Source organism: Scyliorhinus torazame, chromosome 6 (genome assembly GCF_047496885.1).
Source record: "Scyliorhinus torazame isolate Kashiwa2021f chromosome 6, sScyTor2.1, whole genome shotgun sequence".
Classification (NCBI taxonomy): domain Eukaryota; kingdom Metazoa; phylum Chordata; class Chondrichthyes; order Carcharhiniformes; family Scyliorhinidae; genus Scyliorhinus; species Scyliorhinus torazame.
In genome coordinates, this window is record NC_092712.1 from 41977516 (window position 1) to 41999797 (window position 22282).

Sequence of the window (22282 nt, forward strand, 5' to 3'; positions counted from 1 at the left end):
GTTCGTGCTGCTTATCTACTTCACCCTTCCTTTTGCTTCTCTTTTGTTCTGCGCTCTCTCCCCGACTCCTCTTTCCCTCCCCCCCCCCTAGTCCCTGTTCCTCTGTGTGTGTCCCTGTGTTCTTTCCCCCCCCCCCCCCCCCCGCTCTGCCCTGCCCCCCCCACTTTCTCTTTGTGCCAGGCGCTCCCTCTCCCCTGAGAAGCGTGCCGCGGCCCTCCTTTTTTCCTGTCCTCCCGTGTTAGCCCTCCTCACTAGCACGGTGGCCCTCCTCCCAGCACTTGCCCTGCTCTGGTCCTGTTTTACCTTCCTTTTGCTAGCCCTGGTCTCGCCCACCTGGCTGCCATTTTCACCCTCATTCACCTTGCTTCGCTCCCCCCCCCCCCCCCCCCCCCCCCCCCCCCCCCATTGCATTGAGAGGTGAAGCGAGCCCGGGAACGAGTTAGCACAGTCCTGCACAGTGCACCAAACACGTGTGTACAGTTCGTGATCGTATTGTCTCTGTTTGCGGTCTGCCCGCTGCTCTTTGTTCCGATTCTTCCTTTCTTTTCCATCCCTGTCGCTTTCATGATGGCCGTTGTGGATGTCCCTCCCCAGGTTTGTTCGCTCTAAAGAACTCCTCCACTGCCGCTGGGGTGTTAAAAAACAGCTCCTTCTCCTCCAATGTTACCCAGAGTTTGGCCGGGAATAGCATCCCAAATTTCACATTACTTTTGTAGAGTGGTGATTTGGCCCTGTTGAATTCAGCCCTTCTTTTGGCCAGGTCCGCCCCAATGTCCTGGTCCACCCTTATGGTCTTCCCTTCCCACGTGCTCGCTTTCGCCTGCCGGGCCCACTTTAGGATTTTTCCCCTGTCTTGGAACCTGTGCAGCTTCACGATAATCGCTCTGGGCTGCTCCCCAGCCTTGGGCCTGGGTCGGAGCGACCTGTGCGCTCTGTCGATTTCTGGGGGGTTTGGAAACTTCTCCCTTCCCACTAGCTTGCCCAGCATTTGGATGACGTAGCCCTCTGGCAGACTCACTATTTTAACATTCTGCCGTCTGGACCTATTTTCCTGGTCCTCCACTTTCCCTCTTAGGCTCCCCTGGGTCGTTACCAGCCTTTTCACCTCGGTTTCCTGAGTTACCATCCTGTCGCTCTGGTCCGGGGCGGCCCTCTCCAACTCCTGAATAGTTTTCTCCTGCACCTCCACCTTCCTTTCCAGGCCATCGATGGTTCGCTGCATTTTTTCTGTTGTCTCCGCCAGCATCTCCCCATCATTGTGTGGAGCTCCGTCCTGAGTGCCTCCCTCATGGCGTTTATCTCCATTTTAATCTCCTCCTTTATGGCGTTTATTTCCGTTTTCAGCACGCTTCTCCATTCCTCTCCCTGTGCGGGGGGGGGGGGGGGGGGGGGGGAGAGGAGATAATGGTCGCCGTGTCCTGTTCCTGCTGCTCGGCTCGCCAGCTTTTCCGCTTCCTGATTCGCCTGAACCTCCGCCTCGCCCCGTGGGGTCGTCTGTCTGCGCGGCCGCAGCTCCTGCTTTTTTTCCTTCGCCTTCGCTGCTGTTCCATCTTCCATCTCGCCGCCCCCCCCCCCCAATTTATTATTTGGAGGCATATTTCTGTCTGTGCCTTTCTCTTTTTTTTTTTACCTGGGTTTTGGTGCGAAAAAGAAATTCTTATTTTTGTTCCCCCCAAAGAATAAAAAACCCAAGAGTTTTTTTTTCTCCTTTTAAAAACGATTTTTTTAAAATATAAAAAGCGCTTTAAAAAAAAAAAAAAAAAAAAAAAAAATTTTTGAAGATGTTTTTTTCCCTTGAAAAATTTTTTTCTTTTCTTTTTAAAATTTGCAGGAGAGGAACAAGGAAGGTTGAATTTAAAAAATTCTTATTTTGTTCTTGTGATCCTCTCCGTGCTCCGACCTTCAGGCCGTTTCTGAGCGATCCCCACTCCTCCACATGCAGCTCACCGGGACCAGTCTCTCCTTTTTTTTTCTCTCTCCCTCTCCAGCTCCGTGGATCAGAGCTTTGGCGCCTGGGCTGGACCGAATTCGTGGGGCCGAAAGAATTTTTTACTTTAAAAAAAAAAAAAAAAAAAAAAAATTCCACGGGAAAACACCCCCAAAAAAGCCGCGATTTTGTGGCTGTGCGGGAGTGTCTTTGCTGCGGCCGCTTCGCTCGCCCGTTTTCCGTAGGATTTGAGTCTGACAAGACAGAAGGATTTTAAGTTGAACAGCAGTTTTGCCAAATGCTACTAGGTTGAGCAGAAGTGCATTTCTTCTCCTAAAAGGGTCTCTCTCTCCAAAGGTCTCTGCACAACCAGGCAAATAATCTGTTTGTTAACTTTATTTATAAGTGGCATTTGAACTGTATTGGGTTGCTTAATTAGAGTTAGTAGCAGGAATAGATAAGTTTAGTTTTTTCTTTGTTTTTAAGAGTTGCTTAATTGTTAATTGTAAAGCAATTTTCATTGTTGTTAATGTGGTTAATTCTGTGTTTAAATTACAGTTTGTTTTGACAAAGATACCTATTAGTCCGAGTCATCACTCCTGGTGTGACGTATCCTTTCCTCACAGTTTCCAAATTAAAATTGTTTCGGGTGCTTGTCCGGCATCCTAACAAATATTGGGGTCTGGTCCGATATCCTAACACTCTTTATTGGCCCACACGACAGTTTGTTCTTCTATCATGAACCCAACACGTGACCTATAAACCATTTATTTGGCTTACAACTTGTGAAACTATACTATTTTCTTTAATTGTACCTTGTGAGTGGGAACGATTGACATGGCCTTTAGACTTTCGGGTTGAACGTTTGAATAAATCACCCTTTTTATTTAAATCCATGAAAGCCAGTTACTGTGGATTCTAAATTAACCACCCACTTTGGGGCGCTAAGAACGACACATATCTTCCTCTCCAAAACCCACACTGATTGCGGACAGTCAGAATATACAAGGGTTTCAGTTCTCCCTGGATCTTGTGCGCGACGAGATCAACAGACGTTTTTAAGAATATTATTTAATTGGGTGCGGGGGTCACTGGCAAAGCCAGTATTTCATGCCAAAGCCCTCATTTCCACAATTGAATGGCTTGCTAGGCCATTTCAGAGAGCAGTTAAGAATCTCCCACGTTGCTGTGGATTTGGAGTCACATGAAGCCCAGTCTGGGTGAGGATGATGGATTTCCTTCCCTAAAAGACAATCGTGCACTAGCTGGGTTTTTACAACAATCATGGCCACCATTGCTGAGGCTAGCTTCAATTCCAGATTTCTAAATTGAATTTAAATTCCTCCAGCTGCCTTGGTGGAACCTGTACCTTTCTCAGCAGGATATTAACAGATTTAACATCAGGTCTCTGATTAGCAGTCCTGTAAGTTACCACATTACCACTCTGCCACCATCTCCCATCTTTTGCCATGAAATGGTGATTTGAAACACTGCATTTATTTAAGCACCTTTCATGGCCACCTTTGAAGTACTTTTGAAGTGCTGTCACTGTTGTAATGTAGGAGATGTGACAGCCATTTTCAACTCAGACAGGCCCCCACGGGGCTAAATGATGACCTTGACTCGGAGAATAATTCCCCTGCTCCTCTTCAAAATAGGGCCATGGGATATTCTGTCCACTGTGAGAGCAGGCAGGTCCTTTTGTTTTAACACTTCATCTGAAAGACGGCACCTCCGCCTGTGAAATATTCGACCCAAGGACCACAATGGACTGTCATATAGCACCACTCTTGATCCATAAGGCATGACCTGGCAGTTGGTTTCAGTTTCGTCCTTCGAACATATTGCGCGAGAATGTTTTAGTTTTGTGTAAATTGCATTGCCGCTCATAAGACTTTGACGTTGCTGAATTGTGGACAGTTACGTTCTCTCTGTTCACACATAGCGGGGCCCTAAAATCTGGCAGTAACCCTCCAAGGAATAAACAATTGGTCATTTTCAGAGAGTTTTCGACCCAGAATTTGGAAGACAAAGCTGACTTATTCAGTGGAGTGTGCTGCCCAGATCCCAGCGATTGCAGTAACTGGTCCATTAAAAAGATATTAAAATATTTAAAATAAACGGCTCTTACATTATCCAACAGGCTTGCAAGGTAGAAGACCTTGGGAAAGTAGAATTTGAAGAAGAAGTCAAGAAACGGTTCAAAATGGTTTATGTGCCAAACTGGTTCTCAGTGGACTTGAAAACAGGGGTAAGTTTTCATCTTCCAATTTTTTCACATTTGTTAGAAAATGCCGCTAATTTTTTTTTCACGTGACCATGTTTATTGCCCGTCACTTGTTTCATTGTGAAAGTGTATGGCCATGTCTCAAAACTGTTGTAATCCTGGTCCTTCCACAATGGTGTTGAGCAGGCAAGTCTGGGATTTCATCCCTGTGACTCTGAAGGACTGATGTACCAGTAGAGTTGCTGAAATGTGGGATAGGTATGCATGGTTTGTATCAGTCAGTCTGGGCCATTCTTGTCCACACACCCTGCCAGCTAGATATCTAATGCGCATTGCAGGTCTACAGCAAACAGTCTCATCGGTGAGAACGGTTATCGAAAAGGCGATAAAATAATAAGGTCTCCGTGTCAAGAAGTGGCAGCTTCATTGCTAGTGAAGAATTTTTAAATGTACTTCACTTTAGGAATCATGTAATGGTAAAATCGTAACTCGCCTCTGACTGAAATGTGTTTCTGAAGATTTTGAAGCCACCGTATTTTGTCCTTTGAACTGTTTGTGTTAAGATAGGCTCATCTGTGTGTTTTCTTTTAAAGAATGTGAACTGGTATAATTAAGTTTTGAGGGGGCAACAGTGGCAGCCCATTGACTCTCAGTGAGTCCAAGAACATCACAATTCAAAATTAAATAAAAGCAAAAAAACAGCGTATGCTGGAGATCTGAAATAAAACAAAAGTGCTGGAAAAACATTATATGCTGAACAAAGTTTTGCCGACACTTCAAACTTGGTTTGGCAAAACACTGGCTTAACAAGCCTACCCTTATTTTTTTCTTTGGAAGTTGGCACTTTTCCTGAGTCCTTCTTTGCGCCAAGTTTGATCTTTGTGATTCTATTGTTAATTTATAGAATTTAATATTTCCTGATGCTGCTTTTTATCAGTTTTATTCAGCTTTTTTTTGAATGTGTGCTCGTTTGCCAGGAAAATGCATTGATTACATTTTCTAAAGTAGGTCGATTTTTAAAAGAGCTCTGGCAAGCTCTTTCTCTTAAGCTGCAATGACTGACAGAACTTTTAATTATATCTCATGCAATGCCTTCTGAATTGTGATTTCCTTATAAAAAGATCTGCTTATTTAGGAGCCTGCAATTTCCTGGATTGTAGTGGTCCCAGAACTCTTAAGTTTGTAGGTAACTGATTTCCCTGGTGGCTAATAGTTAACGGAAATGCAGGCTGTACATTTTAATGCAGTACGGTTATTTGAGAAGAAAATTTAAGAAACTTTTGGCTGAGGATAAATTATACAAATCTGTCCAAAAATTCATGAAGCAGTCAGAACTGCAAAAGAACTCCTCTATAAACTAATTCAACTATGCATTCAACACTTGCTTTAAATTAAATGTTGCTCCACTTTATTACAAGGTTATAATTACATTTTAAAAATAACCGATTCCTTTCATGTCTTTGTTCATTATCTTGTTCATAGAAATAAGACCACCAAATCTCCTCCATCACAACCATTGATTTTTTTTAGCCTCTTGGTAACATCTTATCATTGATCGCTGCTAATGCTGCTCCTGTCATTCAGTAGTCATTTTTGATACTACACTTCAGCTGTTACTTTCAGACTTGGAGCTTATTTTTTTTTAAATTTAAGACCAACTCTATGTTTAACCTCTGTTATTACTCCTACTGCCAGTCCCTACAGCGTGTCAGACCTTGACCTGGGACCCAACCTGTAAGAGAATTCCATGCACACATATAACATAGAACATACAGTGCAGAAGGAGGCCATTCGGCCCATCGAGTCTGCACCGACCCACTTAAGCTCTCACTTCCCACCCTATCCCAATAACCCCTCCAACCCCTCCTAACATTTTCCACACTAAGGGCAATTTAGCATGGCTAATTACTTAACGTGCACGTCCTTGGACTGTGGGAGGAAACCGGAGCACCCGGAAGAAACCCACGCAGACACGGGGAGAACGTGCAGACTCCGCACAGACAGAGACGCAGCGGGGAATCGAACCTGGGACTCTGACGCTGTGAAGCCACAGTGCTATCCACTTGTGCTACCGTGCTGCCCGTAACACATCTGTATGGGACCCAGCAATTTTACTCATGCTCAACTATGGTGCAGTCTTAGTCGTGGCCTTAGTCTGTGCCCTCCACCCAATCCAATACCTTTATCAACTGTAGGGGGCAGCACGGTAGCCTTGTGGATAGCACATTTGCTTCACAGCGCCAGGGTCCCAGGTTCGATTCCGGCTTGGGTCACTGTCTGTGCGGAGTCTGCACATCCTCCCCGTGTGTGCGTGGGTTTCCTCCGGGTGCTCCGGTTTCCTCCCACAGTCCAAAGATGTGCAGGTTAGGTGGATTGGCCATGATAAATTGCCCTTAGTGTCCAAAATTGCCCTTAGTGTTGGTTGGGGTTACTGGGTTATAGGGATAGGGTGGCGGTGTTGGCCTTGGGTAGGGTGCTCTTTCCAAGAGCCGGTGCAGACTCGATGGGCCGAATGGCCTCCTTCTGCACTGTAAATTCTATGATTCTATGAACTCCACTTCCGTGCAAAGAAAAGTGGAACAGTAGGAGCAGTCATCAACATGAGGTGTGTATGATGACCTACTTACAACTCATGCAGGTTACTCTTCTCAATGGATTTTAAAATAACAAATTCCAACTCTGCTCAACATCTCAACATTTAATTTGCGTGGGAACAGTTGATGTTGTAGGGGCTGCATCCAGTGTAGATGTCGTTCGCAGTATGTTCCAGGTTCTTCGGTTTTGATAAAATTCACACAGGATTAATGAATACGGGTCATTACTCAAGTTTATTGAGCAGTAGCCTGGAACAGATTAGCAGGACATCTTGCAGGCTGGGGACGTTATTAAGACAAATGCCTAGACGTGTAATAGTGAGCAAGAGCATTGTTTGGTTATCGTTGCTTCTGTGGTAGCTGTGAAGCTGTGCAGTATTCTATCCACCCAATTAGGTGTGACTGAATTTGTGTTGTGTTCTGTTTCTTTCTGGTAGATGTTGACAATTACTTTAGACGAGAGTGACTGTTTTGCTGCCTGGGTGTCAGCAAAGGATGCTGGATTTAGTAGTCCAGATGGATCCGACCCAAAACGTAAGTGGCTAATGGTAAGGCTGAAGCTGGGGTAATGTACGGACCACTTTGTCTCCAGTCTTGAGAGTCAAGATAAGAACTGGCTCTGGTTACTGCAAAATGGACATTGGGGATGGTAAGCCAATCAACACAGTGAAGTGATATTGCAGGAAAACAACATTTATTGGTACTAATTACAACACTAGCAGTATTCTGCCTAACGGCGGCTCTCCTGCTCATTTCTTCTCACCTCCCGGGGTTGTGCTTTCCTCTTCAGTTGCTCATAGGAGCCTCCCATTTTCAATATGACTAGGGAAAAGAATACATTGGTTCCCATAGCATTACTCATGCTTAAAGGAAAATCAAGTCCTCTTCTTGAAGGATCCTCTGCCTGTAAGCCACCATGGCCCTTCAAGGTTCTAGCTCTGCCACCATCACTGAAAATTTGTTGGTTCGGCTATTGACCATGGTTCATAACCCTGAGCATGGATCTCCTACCTGGCAAGGAGAACTATCCCCAAAGTCTCAAGTGACCTTGCTACCCTAATTAAAATAGCATTGAGTTACATAGAAAATAGGAGCATAGGAAAATAGGATGCATTACATAGAAAATGCAGCCCATCGAGCCTGCTCCACCATTTAATATGATCATGACTGATCCCCTATCTCAATTCTTTACTCCCGCTCTCTCTGACGCATTTAATGTCTATGAACCTTATCTATTTGTTTCTTAAATACTTTTAGTGACTTCGCCACCATAGCCTTATGTGGTAGAGAGCTCCATAAGTTCACCACCATCTGAGTGGAGACATTTATACTCATCTCAGTCCTAAATGACCTACCCTGCATCTTGAGACTGTGACCCCTTGTTGTAGACCTCCCCAGCGAGAGGAAACAACATCACTGCACCCAGTCTATCCAGCCTGTTGGAATTTTACACATTTCAATGAGATCTCCTCATTCTTCTGAACTCCAGTGAATACAGGCCTAGCCAACCCAATCTCTCCTCGTATGACAATCCTGCTACCGTTGAATCAATCTGAAGAACCTTCTCTGCAGTCCTCTATGGCAAGTATATCTTATCTTCTTCGGTAAGAAGACCAAAACAGCGCACAGTGCTCCAGGTGTGGTCTCACCAAAGCCCTGAAAAGCTGCAGTATGACATACTTGCTCTTATACACAAATCTTCTTGTAACGAAGGCCAACATACCATTTGTCTTTCTAATTGCTTGCTGCATCTGCATTCCTACTTTCAGTGACTGTGTACAAGAACACCCAGGCCCCTTTGAACGTCAACATTTCCCAATCTATCCTCATTTAAATAATACTCTGTCATCCTGTTTTTCCTACTGAAGTGTATAATTTCACACTTATCCATGTTACACAGCATCTGCCATTTATTTACCCACTCGCTCAACTTGTTCAATCACCCCTTCACTTCCTCCTCACCACTCAAATCCACCTAGTTTTGTGCCATCGGCAAACTTGGAAATATTACATTCAATTCCATCATCCAAATCATTGATATATGCTGTGAATAGCTGTGGCCCAAGCTCTTTGATACCCCACTAGTCAACGCCTGCCTCTCTGAAAAAGACAAATCTGTTCCTACTCTCTGTATCCAGTTCCCAATCCATGCCAATATATTATCTCATGCACTTTAATTTTGCACACTAACCTCTTATGTGGAACTTCACCAAAAGCTTTCTGAAAATCCAAATACCCATCTCTATCCTGCTAGTTATATCCTCAAAAAAACTTCTGTAAGTTTGTCAGATATGAATTCCCTTTTCTAACTACATGTTAACTTTGTCTAATCCTGTTGATATTTTCTAAGTGTCCAGTTATCGCAATCTTTATAATAGGCTCTAGCATTTACCCTACTAGTTTTCTTTATATAAAGTACCCAATTAATTTTTTCCAATTAAGGGGCAATTTTAGCGTGGCCAATCCATCTAGCCTGCACAGCTTTGGGTTGTGGGGGCGAAACCCATGCAAACACGGGGAGAATGTGCAAACTCCACACGGACAGTGACCCAGAGCTGGGATCGAACGTGCGACCTCGGCGTCGTGAGGCAGCAATGCTAACCACTGTGTCACCATGCTGCCCTATTTACCCTACTATTATGTGAGGCTACCCGGTCTGTAATTCTCTGTTTTCTCCCTCACTCCTTTTTCAAATAGTCAGGTTCCATTTGCCACTCTCCAATCTACGGGACTGTTTCAGGATCTACAGAATTTTGGAAAATGACAGCCAACTCATCCACTATTCCCGTGCTAACTTCCTTTAATACCCTGGGATGTAGATTATCAGGCCCTGGAGTTTTCAGTTTTCATTCTCATTAATTTCTCCAGCACTATTTCTTTACCAATACTAATTTCCTTCAATTCATCCTTCACACCAAACCCTTGGTTTCCTACCATTTCTGGGAAGGTATAATTCTTCCTGAGGACAGAACAAAAGTAGTTGTTGAATTGCTCCTCCATTTTCTTGTTCTCCTTGATCAATTCTCCCATTTTGGACTGTAAGGACTTGTTTTCACTAATCTTTTTCTTTTTACATACTTTTAGTAGCTTTTACAGTCTGCTGTTATGCTCTTTGCAGGTTTACTCTCAAGCTCTATTTTTCCCTTTTAACCAGTCCTCCTTTGCTGAATTCCAAACTGCTCCCAGTCCTCAGGCTTGCTCCTTTTTCCAGCAATTTTAAATGACTCCTCTTTGGGTGTAATACTATCCTTATTTTCTTTTGTCAGCCATGGCTTGCCAATTTGCCTGTTGTGTATTTGCACCCGAAAGGAATGTGTACAACTGTTGTAATGTATACATTAATTCCTTAAATATTGGCCATTGCCTAACCACCATCATGCCTTTGAATGAAGTTACCCAATCTAGCGCAGCTAACTCACCCTGATACCATAAAACCATAAGACATTGGAGCAGAATTAGGCCACTTGGCCCATCGAGTCTGCACCGCCATTCAATCATGGCTGATATTTTTCTCATCCCCATTCTCCGGCCTTCTCCCCATAACCCTTGACCCACTACATTTGTAGTTTCCACTGTAAATGGGATTTCCATTGAATCCACCCCATGCATCCGGGAAACCTGCAGTGGGGAGTGCTTTCAGCAGAACCGGACCATCCTGCCAGCTTGAACATCTGGAAGATCTCGCCCCTTATTGCGAATGCTACATGCATTCAGATATAGTATCTTTAGATTTTTCTTTTTAACATTTTTACAAATCTCATTTTATATTCTGGCCCTGTTTGCTGCTAGCCTTTGTTTCTTTTACCTTCAACTTTTGCTTTCTACTTCTTTGTCATTCATTTCTATTTTTGTTTCGCTCTCGTGTCTCCCCGCTCAGGTTCCCATACCCCTACCACTCTAGATTAAATTCTTCCCCCACAGTAGTAGCAGGTACTGTGTACTCATCCAGTCTATTCTCCTATTCATGATCTTGCTGGCACATGGCACTGGGGGTAACCCTGAGAATTAGTACTTTTAAGATCCTTTTTTAAAATGTATTTCCTATCTCCCTATATTCTGCTTGCGGGTACTCGTCCCTCGCTTTTCTCCATATTTTTGTACTGATATGGACCACAACTTCTGCCTTTTCACCCCCCCCCCCCCTTTAAAATGTTCTGCAGCTCGGGCGGCACGTGGCACAGTGGTTAGCACTGCTGCCTACGGCGTTGAGGACCCGCGTTCGAATCCCAGCCCTGGATCACTGTCCGTGTAGAGTTTGCACATTCTCCCAGTGTCTGCGTGGGTTACACCCCCACAACCCAAAGATATGCAGGTTAGGTGGATTGGCCACGCTAAATTGCCCCTAATTGGAAAAACATAATTGGGTACTCTAAATTTTATTTTTTTTAAAAAGGATGTTCTGCAGCTACTCAGTGAGAACCTTAACCCTGGCACCAGGGAGACAACATACCACCCTGGGACAGGCTGCAAGCAGCAACCAGAGAGCGAGAGCAGGACCCCAAGACAGGAGAGGGCGGATAAAAAATACTGATAAAAGTTGCACGACAACAGGTGATTTTTGAAAATATCCAAGAGTCACATTATGGGAAACACCGGTTGATCAAGTGGACCCGCGAGCCAGCATCTGCGGCCACAGAAACGTCCATCTGTTCTTGTTATGCTGGGATCCCTATTGCTCTTTTTTTCTGTTCTGCCCCTCCATGCAGTTGCGCCACTTGTGGTACCATGGACTTGGCTCTTGCTGCAGTCCCTGGAGAAACCACTGCCCGCAGCAGTACCAAAAAGGAAAATCTGTTGGAGAGTGAGATGGATCCAGGGGGACTCCTGTACTACCTATCTAGTGCTTTTACGTTGTCTGCAGGTCACCCATTCCCTTTCTTTCTTGTGACCAGCTCACTGTACACACTATCCATTGAGAATTTCAGCCTCGCAGATACTCCTCAGTGGCTCCAGTCACTGCTCTAGATTGAAACTGCGGATTTCATATAGCTACATGTGGAGACACTTCCTGCACACATGGTCACCCTGGACACTGGAAGTGTCCCTGGCTTCCCATCTCGCACAGGAGGAGCATTCCACTTTGGCTGATCTGCCTTGAACACCTCTTAAATTACTCCTTTTTCATTTAATTTCTCTAGTTTAAAGAATATTAAATAATAACTGGAAACTTTACTTTATTTCTTGACTAAAATAAAAATTAGTCTTGAATTTGGGTTGAGTGAAGACTGGCCAGTAGGACATTGAACAGTACAGCACAATTCAGGCCCTTTGGCCCACGATGTTGTGCCGACCATTTATCCTAATCTAAGATCAACCTAACCTACACCCCTTCAATGTATTGCTGTCCATGTGCCTGTCCAAGAGTTGCTTAAATATCCCTAATGACTCTGACTCCACCACCTCTGCTTTCAGTGCATTTCACGCACCCACCACTTTGTGTAAAGAACCAACCTCTAACATCGCCCCTATACCTTCTTCCAATCACCTTAAAATTATGTCCCCTCGTGACAGCCATTTCCGCCCTGAGGAAAAGTCTCTGGCTGTCCACTCTATCCATGCCCCTCATCACCTTGTACACCTCTATCAAGTCATCTCTCTTCCTTCTTTGCTCCAGTGAGAAAAGCCCTAGCTCCCTCAACCTTTCTTCATAAGACATGCCCTCCAGTCCAGGCAGCATCCTGGTAAATCTCCTATGCACCCTCTCCAAAGCATCCACATCCTTCCTATAATGAGGCGACCAGAACTGGACACACTATTGCAAGTGTGGCCTAACCAGGGTTTTATAAAGCTGCAGCAAAACCTCGCGGCTCTTAAACTCAATCCCCCTGTTAATGAAAGCCAACACACCATACGCCTTCTTAACAACCCTATCAACCTGGGTGGCAACTTTCAGGGATCTATGTACGTGGACCCCAAGATCCGTCTGTTCCTCCACACTTTCAAGAATCCTGCTTTTAACCCTGTATTCAGCATTCAAATTCGACCTTCAAAAATGCTCACCCTGGTCCTATTTGCCAAGGCCGCTCCTCTCGTGCAAGTACCCAGTCCCACTCTATTAACTTGCATTTCCCCTGTGATGTCACTCTGGATGTTTTTTTAAAAATCACCATTCACAGTGCAGCTTTTATTTATTTTTTTTATCCACCCACTCCTCTAGGTGCTGTTTGACTGCCTGGCCCAGGGTCGTCCTCTTGCACTGATTTCATAAAATGGGCTGAACTGCGTTGAATATTTTTTTCTTTAAATACAAGAGCATTTGGTCCAAACAAGTAATCCCATTGATCCTACATATTGTTTCAACCCACATATTTCCTCCATGAAACAGAAAGGTTGGAACTTAATGGCACAAATCTGTAAGTGTCAAGTTCCTATTGAGAGGTTACATGAGATTTTATGGCCAGCCTTTGGGAGTTTGAATCAATATTAAGCTTCCATGTTTCAAAATGTACTGTAATGAAGCTATGTTTATTTTGCATCATGCTGGCTTTGATTTGTAGTTTGATTTGTTTTCTGTTTACACTTCAATTTTTGCATATCCTCCCTCATATGCTTGGTTCTATCTGAATTATGGCACCAAAGAAGACCATTACACCCATTGATCCCATACCGACTCTCTGTAGAGCAAACCAGTCAGTCCCATTCCCTTGCTCTATCCCCATAGCCCTACAAATCTATTTCCTTCAGGTGCCCACCCTGCTATCTTTTGAAACCATTGGGTGACCTGGCTTCCCCCAACTTCTTGGGCAACAGGTCCAGGTCGTTATCAACTCAAGTTACTTGCAAAGGAAAATAAATAATTACCTGATCAGACTCCCAGATCAGCATAGAATCACCGGTAGATTTCTGACAAAGTTCCAAGTTGCACTTTCTGTCATTATAGTTGTTTGGTCGTACGGGACTTGAGGATTGCTGAAAAAAAGAGACATACCATCAAGACTGTTTGCCTTTCACTCATCAGTACAGGTCACGAGAACCACCCACAGGAACTGTGGATGCAATGATTTATACTGCATGAAAATAGAGTGCCAATTGGTTGGGGAATAGGCTCTGATAGAGGCGTTGCCATGGAGAATGTAGCATGGAAGAGTTAACTGCACAGCTTTGTACAAATTCAGACTGGGGGGTGGGGGCAGGTCGACTCTGGTCACGCCATTGCCCTGGCGACAATTTACATAATTAAATGCACAAAACTCCGGTCAAGATTCAGTTTAGAAGCGGGAAGAAAATTTCGATTTCACTATTTTACCTACAATGTGATAAAGAATTAGAACAGACTCTCTGGAAAGGCAACAATAGTCCTCAACTTTGAGAAGATTGGGTAGATAATTAGTAAAGAAAGTCACTGAGTGGTGTGACAGGGTAGGTTTTTATTTTGACACCAACCAGATATGCTGTAATGGTCCCTTTTCCACCTTTCTTAATTAATGAGCTTCCAAAAGAATTTTCTCTGAATTTTTTTTCCATCTTATATATTTGCACCCTCTCTTGAGAACTTAATTTACACCTGAGTCACTTCAAACTTGGTATCCATTCGCTTTTCTAAAAGTGTGATCTCCAAGCACTCATTAAATCCCTGACATCTGTTAGTGCTATTGTAGTGGCAATCGTATGCCATTGCACAATCAGAGGTAACACTGATCCAAAGCTCTCCAAATCCTGCATGGTTATTTGTGCTGGTGAACTTGAAGTATGATGTATTATATACTAAATCAAGCATGCTGCTTGGGATTGAATAATTTAAAACCCCCATTGGTTTATTTTCAGCCGTTAAACTCCCATCGCTTTGGTTCTTACATTAACCTAGAGCCAAGATACAGAGAGTCATCCAGACTTTTTAAATAAACTTAGAGTACTCAATTATTTTTTTCCAATTAAGGGGCAATTTAGCATGGCCAATCAACCTATCCTGCACATCTTTGGGTTGTGGGGTGAGACCCACGCAGACACTGGGAATGTGCAAACTCCACGAGGTCAGTGACCCGGGGCCGGGATCGAATCCGGGTCCTCGGCATTGTGAGGCAGTAGTGCTAACCATTACGCCGCCGTGCCGCCCAAGAGTCATCCATACTTGAAGCGTTAGCTCCCTTCTTTCTCCACAGAGGCTGTCAGACCTGCTGAGATTGTCCAGTATTTTCTGTTTTCGTACCAAGATATACTGTCTTGGGGAGTTGAAACCAAAGTGGATTTACATAGGGTTTATTTAAAAATTGTAACTGTAACTCAGAGGTAGAAGGAACAAAAGACTTCTAATACCAGAGTAACTATTTTTTTAAAAAATAGACGCAGCCTCCCTCAGGACACCCTGCAGACATCCAACCCACTTACTTTTGAAACTTGCCTTCTTCCTTTAAAAGCCTCCCTTTACTGCAACTAGTGGCGTAAAGGGTAAGGGGGGGGGGGCGTCTTGCCTCTCCGGGCTCCAGTTACTCCTTACCGATGCAGCAGGGGGCACATTTCACTGCTCCTGTTTTACCCTCCCAGCCTGAGTGAGGAAGGTTAGCGAGATGGACTTTGGAATATCAATGTGGGCAAGTCCTTCGAGAGTGGCAATCCGGCTGCAAGTTGCCACTCTGAGAAAGTTGTTGTGTTTTGCACTCATCTGCAGTTGAGGAAGTTGATTGAACTAAAATTAAATGGCAGGAAAGGAAGCAGGGAATGCCTTGCACATCTAGTTATCAAGTAAATTAGATTTGCATATATTTAGCTTTAGTTGCTAGGAAAGAAGACTACCTTGGTGGTTTTAACTTCAATGTTCTGGCTCCTGAAAGTTCAAACATTCAAACACCATGGTTAGCATTCCTGCCTCGCAGCTCCAGGGGCCTGGGTTCCAGCCTTGGGTGACTGTCTGTGTGGAGTTTGCACTTTCTCCCCGTGTCTGCGTGGGTTTACTCCGGGTGCTCCGGTTTCCTCCCACAGTCCAAAGATATGCGGGTTAGGTGAACTGGCCATGCTAAATTGCCCCTTAGTATCCAAAAGGTTAGGTGGGGTCACTGAGTTATGGGGATAGGGTGGAGGTGTGGGCTTATGTGGGATGCTCTTCCCAAGGGCTGCTGCAGACTCGATGGACCGAATGGCCTCCATCTGCACTGTAAATTCTATGAACTGACTTACCAATCCTTTCCATTAATCTTTTGTTCTTTAGCACGATGGCACACTGATAATTTAACTAATTATTGTAATCCTATCTGGAGAGGGCTGTCTGCCCCTGTTCCTTAGCAACTTCACTAACACATTTTTGCAAACTCACCTTTCCCTTTAAATGTTTTTTAAACTCTGAATATTTTATGAAAGGTTACCGTGAGCTTCAGTGCTATTATAATTCACTGCATATTATTCATTCCAACTTTCAAAGGATCTTTCAACTGCACATTCCAAATCTACTGCGTCCAGAAGGAGTTTGGGGGCAGATACATGGGAACACCACCATCTGCAAATTTCCCTCCAAGTCACACACCTACCTGACATATCGCCCGACGTTCCTCCATTGTCTGTGGTTCAAAATCCTGGAACTCCATCCGAAACTGCACTGAGCGTACCTACACATCCGAGACTACAGCGGTTCAAGACAACAGCTCACTACCTCCTTCTCGAGGGTAATTAGGGATGGGCAGTAGAAGTGCTGGCCCAGTCAGCAACGCCACGCCTCAGGACAGAATTTTAAAAATCTTTGCTCTGGCAAAGATGCATTTATTGCCCCATCCCTGGTTGCCCTGGGAATGTGGAAGACAGCCATCATCTGAAACTGCGACAGTTTGTGGTTACAGTGCTCCCCTTTTGGTGTTTGGTAGAGATGTTGATTTTGATCCAACAACAATAAAGGGACAGTCTGACCCATGTTGTGTTGGTGTGTGACCTTGGAGAGGAACTTGATAGTAAATCTGTTCCATGACATTGTGGCTCTTATTGATTTTAATGGTGGAGATTAGAAAGGGAGGCAGATTCCATTAAAACAACCTTGGTGAGTGATTGCAGTGCATCTTATATATTGTGCATACTGTGGCCACAATGCATCGGTGATGGATGAAATGAATATGGTGACCAGTGGAAATAATTTTTTTTAATTCTTTAACGGGATGTGGGCATTGCTGGCTCGGCCAGCATGAACTGCCCTTTAGAAGGTGGTGGTGAGCTGCGGCCAATAACCGCTGCAGTCGATGTGGTTGTCGGTTTTGAGACAGAGAAGACTAGAGATTTAATAAAAATTCTTGCAATTACGGACAGGGTGGATAGCAACTAGCTTTTTCCAAGAGTGGGGATGTCGATTACAAGGGGTCACGATTGCAAGGTGAGAGGGGGAAGTTTAAGGGAGGTGTGTGTGGAAAGTTTTTTTATGCAGAGGGTGGTAGGTGCCTGGAACGCTTTGCCAGCAAAGGTGGGCACGATAGCATCATTTAAGATGCATCTAGACAGATATATGAACGGGCGGGGAACAGAGGGAAGTAGATCCTTGGGAAAATAGGCGACAGGTTTAGATAAAGGATCTGGATCGGCGCAGGCTGTGCTGTCATTTTCTTTTTTCTTTGTTCTACAAAACTCTTCAAATGGGTAGTTAGTGATTAATTTGGTTTGTAGGGGAATTGCTGAAGTGGTATCATCAATTTGAAATTCTCACTAAGCATCTGAGGAGAAGGCAATGAGACATTTCATTGCTCAAGGCTGTCTGAGCGCAACATGCTTTGCTACAGCGAGTGGGTGAGGTAGCATTACACCTTTTAATTGGATAATGTTTGAAGCAGAAGAAGGGCTATGGGGAAAGATTACAACAGTGAGATTAGTATTAGATTTGATACATGATAGGCTGAATGGTCATCTCTTGCACTTCCTGTCCGTGTGGAGTTTGCACATTCTCCCCATGTCTGCGTGGGTTTCACCCCCGCAACTCAAAGATGTGCAGGTTAGGTGGATTGGCCACGCTAAATTGCCCCTTAATTGGAAAAAAAATAATAATTGGGTACTCTAAATTTTTTATTTTTTTTTTAAAGAAAAAAAATCTCTCGCACGTCCCTTCTGTGATTCTTCGGATAGATTCTTCGGATAAATCAGTTCAAACAACTGCAGCAATTTACTTAAATTAGCATGGAAGAATTTGCACTTAATATAGTGCATTTGAGTTAAATATTGTAGCAAAACATATAAAAGAGAATGGGATAGCTATTTGAGTGTGTGTGGGATTGAATGCTATGACTATTTCGAAGCAGAAGTGCAGATGGACTAGAACCTTTCTGGTCCTGTACTTGCATAAGAGTCTTCAACCTCTCCTCTGCAGGCAAGTTGCCTTAAACTAGGCATTAATTTTGGTGCCCCTTCTTAGTGCCTATAAATCCTTAGGTTCCTATGTAAAAACACAACACAAAAATGAGATACATGTTATATGTTAGGATGTCCAAAATTGCCCTTAGTGTTGGGTGGGGTTACTGGGTTATGGGGATAGGGTGGAGGTGTTGACCTTGGGTAGGTGCTCTTTCCAAGAGCCGGTGCAGACTCGATGGGCCGAATGGCCTCCTTCTGCACTGTAAATTCTATGAAATACCGGACCTGTCCCCAACTTTTGCCGGACCAGAACCCCAAACAATTTTTCTATTTGTAAAACTGTGAGGAAAGGATACTTCACAAGAGTGATGACAACTCTGACCAAAAGGTATCCTTTATGTTAAAACAAACATTAATTTATACACCAAATTAACCACATTAACATCAAAGCAATAGCTTTACAATTATCAGTTAAACAGTTCCTAAATAAAAGGGAAAACTTGAAATTACTATCTACTAATTCCAAATAAGCAACCCAAAATAGTTCAAATGCCACTTACAGAGATACATAGAAGATCGGAGCAGGAGGAGGCCTTTTGGCCCTTTGAGCCTGCTCCGCCATTCATCACGATCATGGCTGATCATCCAACTCAATAGCCTAATCCTACTTTCTCCCCATATCCTTTGGGCCCATTCTCCCCAAGTGCTATATCCAGCCGCCTCTTGAATATATTCAAGGTTTTAGCATCAACTACTTCCTCTGGTAATGAATTCCACAGGCTCACCACTCTTTGTGTGAAGAAATGTCTCCTTATCTCTGTCCGAAATGGTTTACCCTGAATCCTCAGACTGTGACCCCTAGTTCTGGACACGCCCATCATTGGTAGCATCTACCCTGTCTAGTCCTGTTAGAATTTTATAGTCTCTGAGATCCCCCCTCATTCTTCTGAACTCCAACGAGAACAATCCCAGCCTAGTCAATCTCTCCTCATATGACATTCCTGCCATCCCTGGAATCAGTCTGGTAAACATTCGCTGCACTCCATCGAGGGCAAGAACATCCTTCCTCAGAGAAGGCGACCAAAACTGCACACAGTACTCCCAAGTATGGCCTCACCAATGCCCTGTACAATTGCAGCAACACATCCCTGCTTCTATACTCAAAACCTCTTGCAATGAAGGCCAACATACCATTAGCCTGCTTTACCGCCTGCTGCACCTGCATGCTTACCTTCAGCGAATAGTGCACAAGGACACCCAGGTCCCGCTGCACACTCCCCTCCCAATTTAACAACCATTCAGGTAGTAATCTGCCTTCCTGCTTTTGCTTCCAAAATGAATAACCTCATACTTATCCAAATTATACAGCATCTGCCATTGGTTTGCCCACTCGCCCAACCTGTCAAGATCTTGCTGTAGAATCCCTGCATCCTCGTCACAATTCACCCTCCCACCTAATTTGGTATCATCTGCAAACTTTGAGATGTTACATTTTGTTCCCTCATCCCTTCTAAATATAGTTAACAGAACATGCTACTTGCTTATCTGTGTAAATGCTTTTATAGAGAGATTCTTTCAAGAGCAGATCCAGTACACTTCTGTCTTGTTCGACTCTAAAATTACAGGCAGATCGGGCTCCTCCCATTATCCTCCCATTAATTATATCATCTGTATCCCACTAAGTTCCATGAGCGGCTTAGCTAGGAGTAAATACAATCCCTCATAAATTATCTACACTCCAGAGAATCTCTAGCAATCAAAACACAATTCTATTAGTCCTTTATCTATAACCAAATAAGTTGTTGAAATGAATCTGCTCGCCTTTTTATGACTCCTTAATTACAGCTTGAGCAGACCTACTGTCTGTATGTATTTTAAAGCAGAAGTTTTAATAACATTACTGCCGCAAATATGAAGTATATACATCAATTTCTTGCATTCATCACCAATACTAATAGGGAGAAAAACAAAATCAGCAACTGCTAAGAATCTAAAATAAGATCAGAAAAACAACAATTTGGAACTGTATTGCTCCTTTACTGGAATGAGACATCCCAAGGCGCTTTACATGAGAGTACCAAAGCAAAATTTAACACAAGCCACAAGATAAGTTATGACAGATGCCAAAAGCTTGGCCAAAGACTTTAAGGAGTGTCTTAAAGGAGGAAAGAGATAGTGAGTGTTAGGTAGGGAATTCCAGAGCTTAGGACTAAGACACATCCACCAATAAAATCACAGATGCTCATGAGGACCAAATTTGAAGAGCACCGATAAGGCAGAGGGTTCTGAAGCTTGAGGGGGTTACAGAGATGGTGAGGGGGTTACAGAGCTGGGGAGAGCGTGGGGGGAGTTTGGAAAACAAAGGTGAGAACGTTAAAATAGAAGCATTACTTAGCTGTGAGCCAATGTAGATAAGTGAGTACAAGGACAGTGAGTGAATCGGGCTTGATGCAAGTAAAGATATGGGAAGCAAGGTTTAGGAAGCTCGTGTTTATGGAGGGTAGAATGTGGGAGGCCAGCCAGGACTGTTAAAATAGTCAGGTACTGAGGTAACAAAAGCATGGATGAGGGTTCAAGAGCCGATGACAGGAGTGCAGTCGAACACTCTTACTGAAATTGAAGTCGATAGTCTTAGTGATGCCACAGATATGTGGGTGTTCAGTTAGAGGCCAAATATGAAAATAAGGTTGAAAACTTTGGTTGAGCCTAAATCAGTTGCCAGAGACTGGGATAGAGTCTAGAATTGAGTTTGTAGGGAGGCCAAGGACAATGGCTTCAGCCTTCCCAATATTGATGAAAGGACATTTTTGCACCTCCGGCAGACAGAGAAGCTATTCTTTGGCCACAATTGGAATGGAACCAGGTTAGTGTCGTCCCGCCTAGCTGGATATTACTGTGGGGAAGCATTAAGGAGTATGGTGTGATTAATCATGTCAAAGGCTGCAGAGAGGTCGCCAAGAATAAGGAACGATAATTTACCTCTGTCACGGTCACCGAGGAGGTCCTTAATGACTTTGAGAGCGGTTTCAGTATTGTGGCAGGGGCCGAAACCTGATTTGAGGGAAATATGGGAATGGATTTGGGAGGCAGCAAACACACTCAAGGACTTTAAAGAAGAAAGGGAGGTTCGAGATTGGACGATGGTTTGCCAGGATTGTGGGGTCAAGGGTTAATTTTTTTGAGGAGCGGGTGATTGCAGCAACTGTTCACAATATCGAGTAACGTGAGACCCAAGCAGCGACGTTAGATTGCCGGTAATTTACTGGGAATAGGATCGAGGGAGCAGGAAGTGAGTCTCATGGACAAGATGAGCACAGAGGAGGCATGAAGGAAGATGGGAGTAAAACTAGAGTACATTGTAAATTCAGGGCTACAGCAGGAGGAATCTTTAGAGGCACTTTGGCCAGTGGGCAAGGGGACGAAAGATAAGTGGCAGAAGCAGCTGATCGAATGATCTATGTCTTTGTGATAAAGAAGTCCATGAGCTGCTTGCACTTACTGTTTAAGGCAAATGTTTGTAGTAGAAGCTGGGTAATGTTAAAATGATGCCAGCTGGCTGGATGAAATGAGAGAAATGTAAATTATTGATACATTGCATTGAAGTACTGCGGCAGCAAGGCAAGCATTCCTTGCCCTGTCCTAGTTGACCTTAAGGATGTAGTGATGTGCTGCCTACTTATCCACGGTACCACAGAATAATAGTGTGAGGTTGTATGTATGATTCATCCTCTTGCTATCCCTCCCTACCTACTGGTAAATCAGCCAGACCACTCTGAAGCCATGTCTGCAGCCAAACAAGAGGGAATCCAAGAACAAGGAGTCACCAGACTTTTTGCATGTGTATTTAGTTTAGAAAGGGTTGGATGTTGACCATAGATGGTTGATATGTGGCCTGGGGAGATGATGGAGAATGAAGGAGATACAGCGACTTAAGTGTGGTTCCTTTCATAAGGGCGCGGTTTTCTGGCAGTGGTGGGCAGGGACCGCTGTGTGAATGAAGGGTCCGGGGGGTGGGGGTCAGATGGAGAGTTTGGGGTGGATGCTCCCATGGGGACGGAAAGGTCTCCCGGGGTGGGGTTGGGGGGGGGGGGGGGGGGGCTTGGAGTCTACTCACTTGTGCTGCCCGGTGTAGGTTGTTGATCTTTTTCCTGCTCTGGAGGCGGGCCCTTCTGGTCACCTTCCCGGCGCTCAAAGCTGCCACTGCCACCTCGTCCCGGGTGGTATTGGTTACCCTATGGCTGACCCTCCGGAACCTCCCTCCTGGCCTCTATGGCGTCTAGCAGC

At 44.3% G+C, this 22282-nt stretch overlaps 1 protein-coding gene across 1 annotated transcript in view; it reads left to right on the forward strand.

Moving 5' to 3' along the window:
* The window catches only part of LOC140424761 (WD repeat-containing protein 48), a 163934-nt gene that overhangs the window by 110594 nt on the left and 31058 nt on the right, over positions 1-22282 (forward strand). Inside the window, exons 12-13 of the mRNA XM_072508141.1 lie at positions 4071-4178; positions 7186-7282. Coding sequence (XP_072364242.1) covers positions 4071-4178; positions 7186-7282 — 205 coding nt within the window. The remainder of the gene's footprint in view (positions 1-4070; positions 4179-7185; positions 7283-22282) is intronic.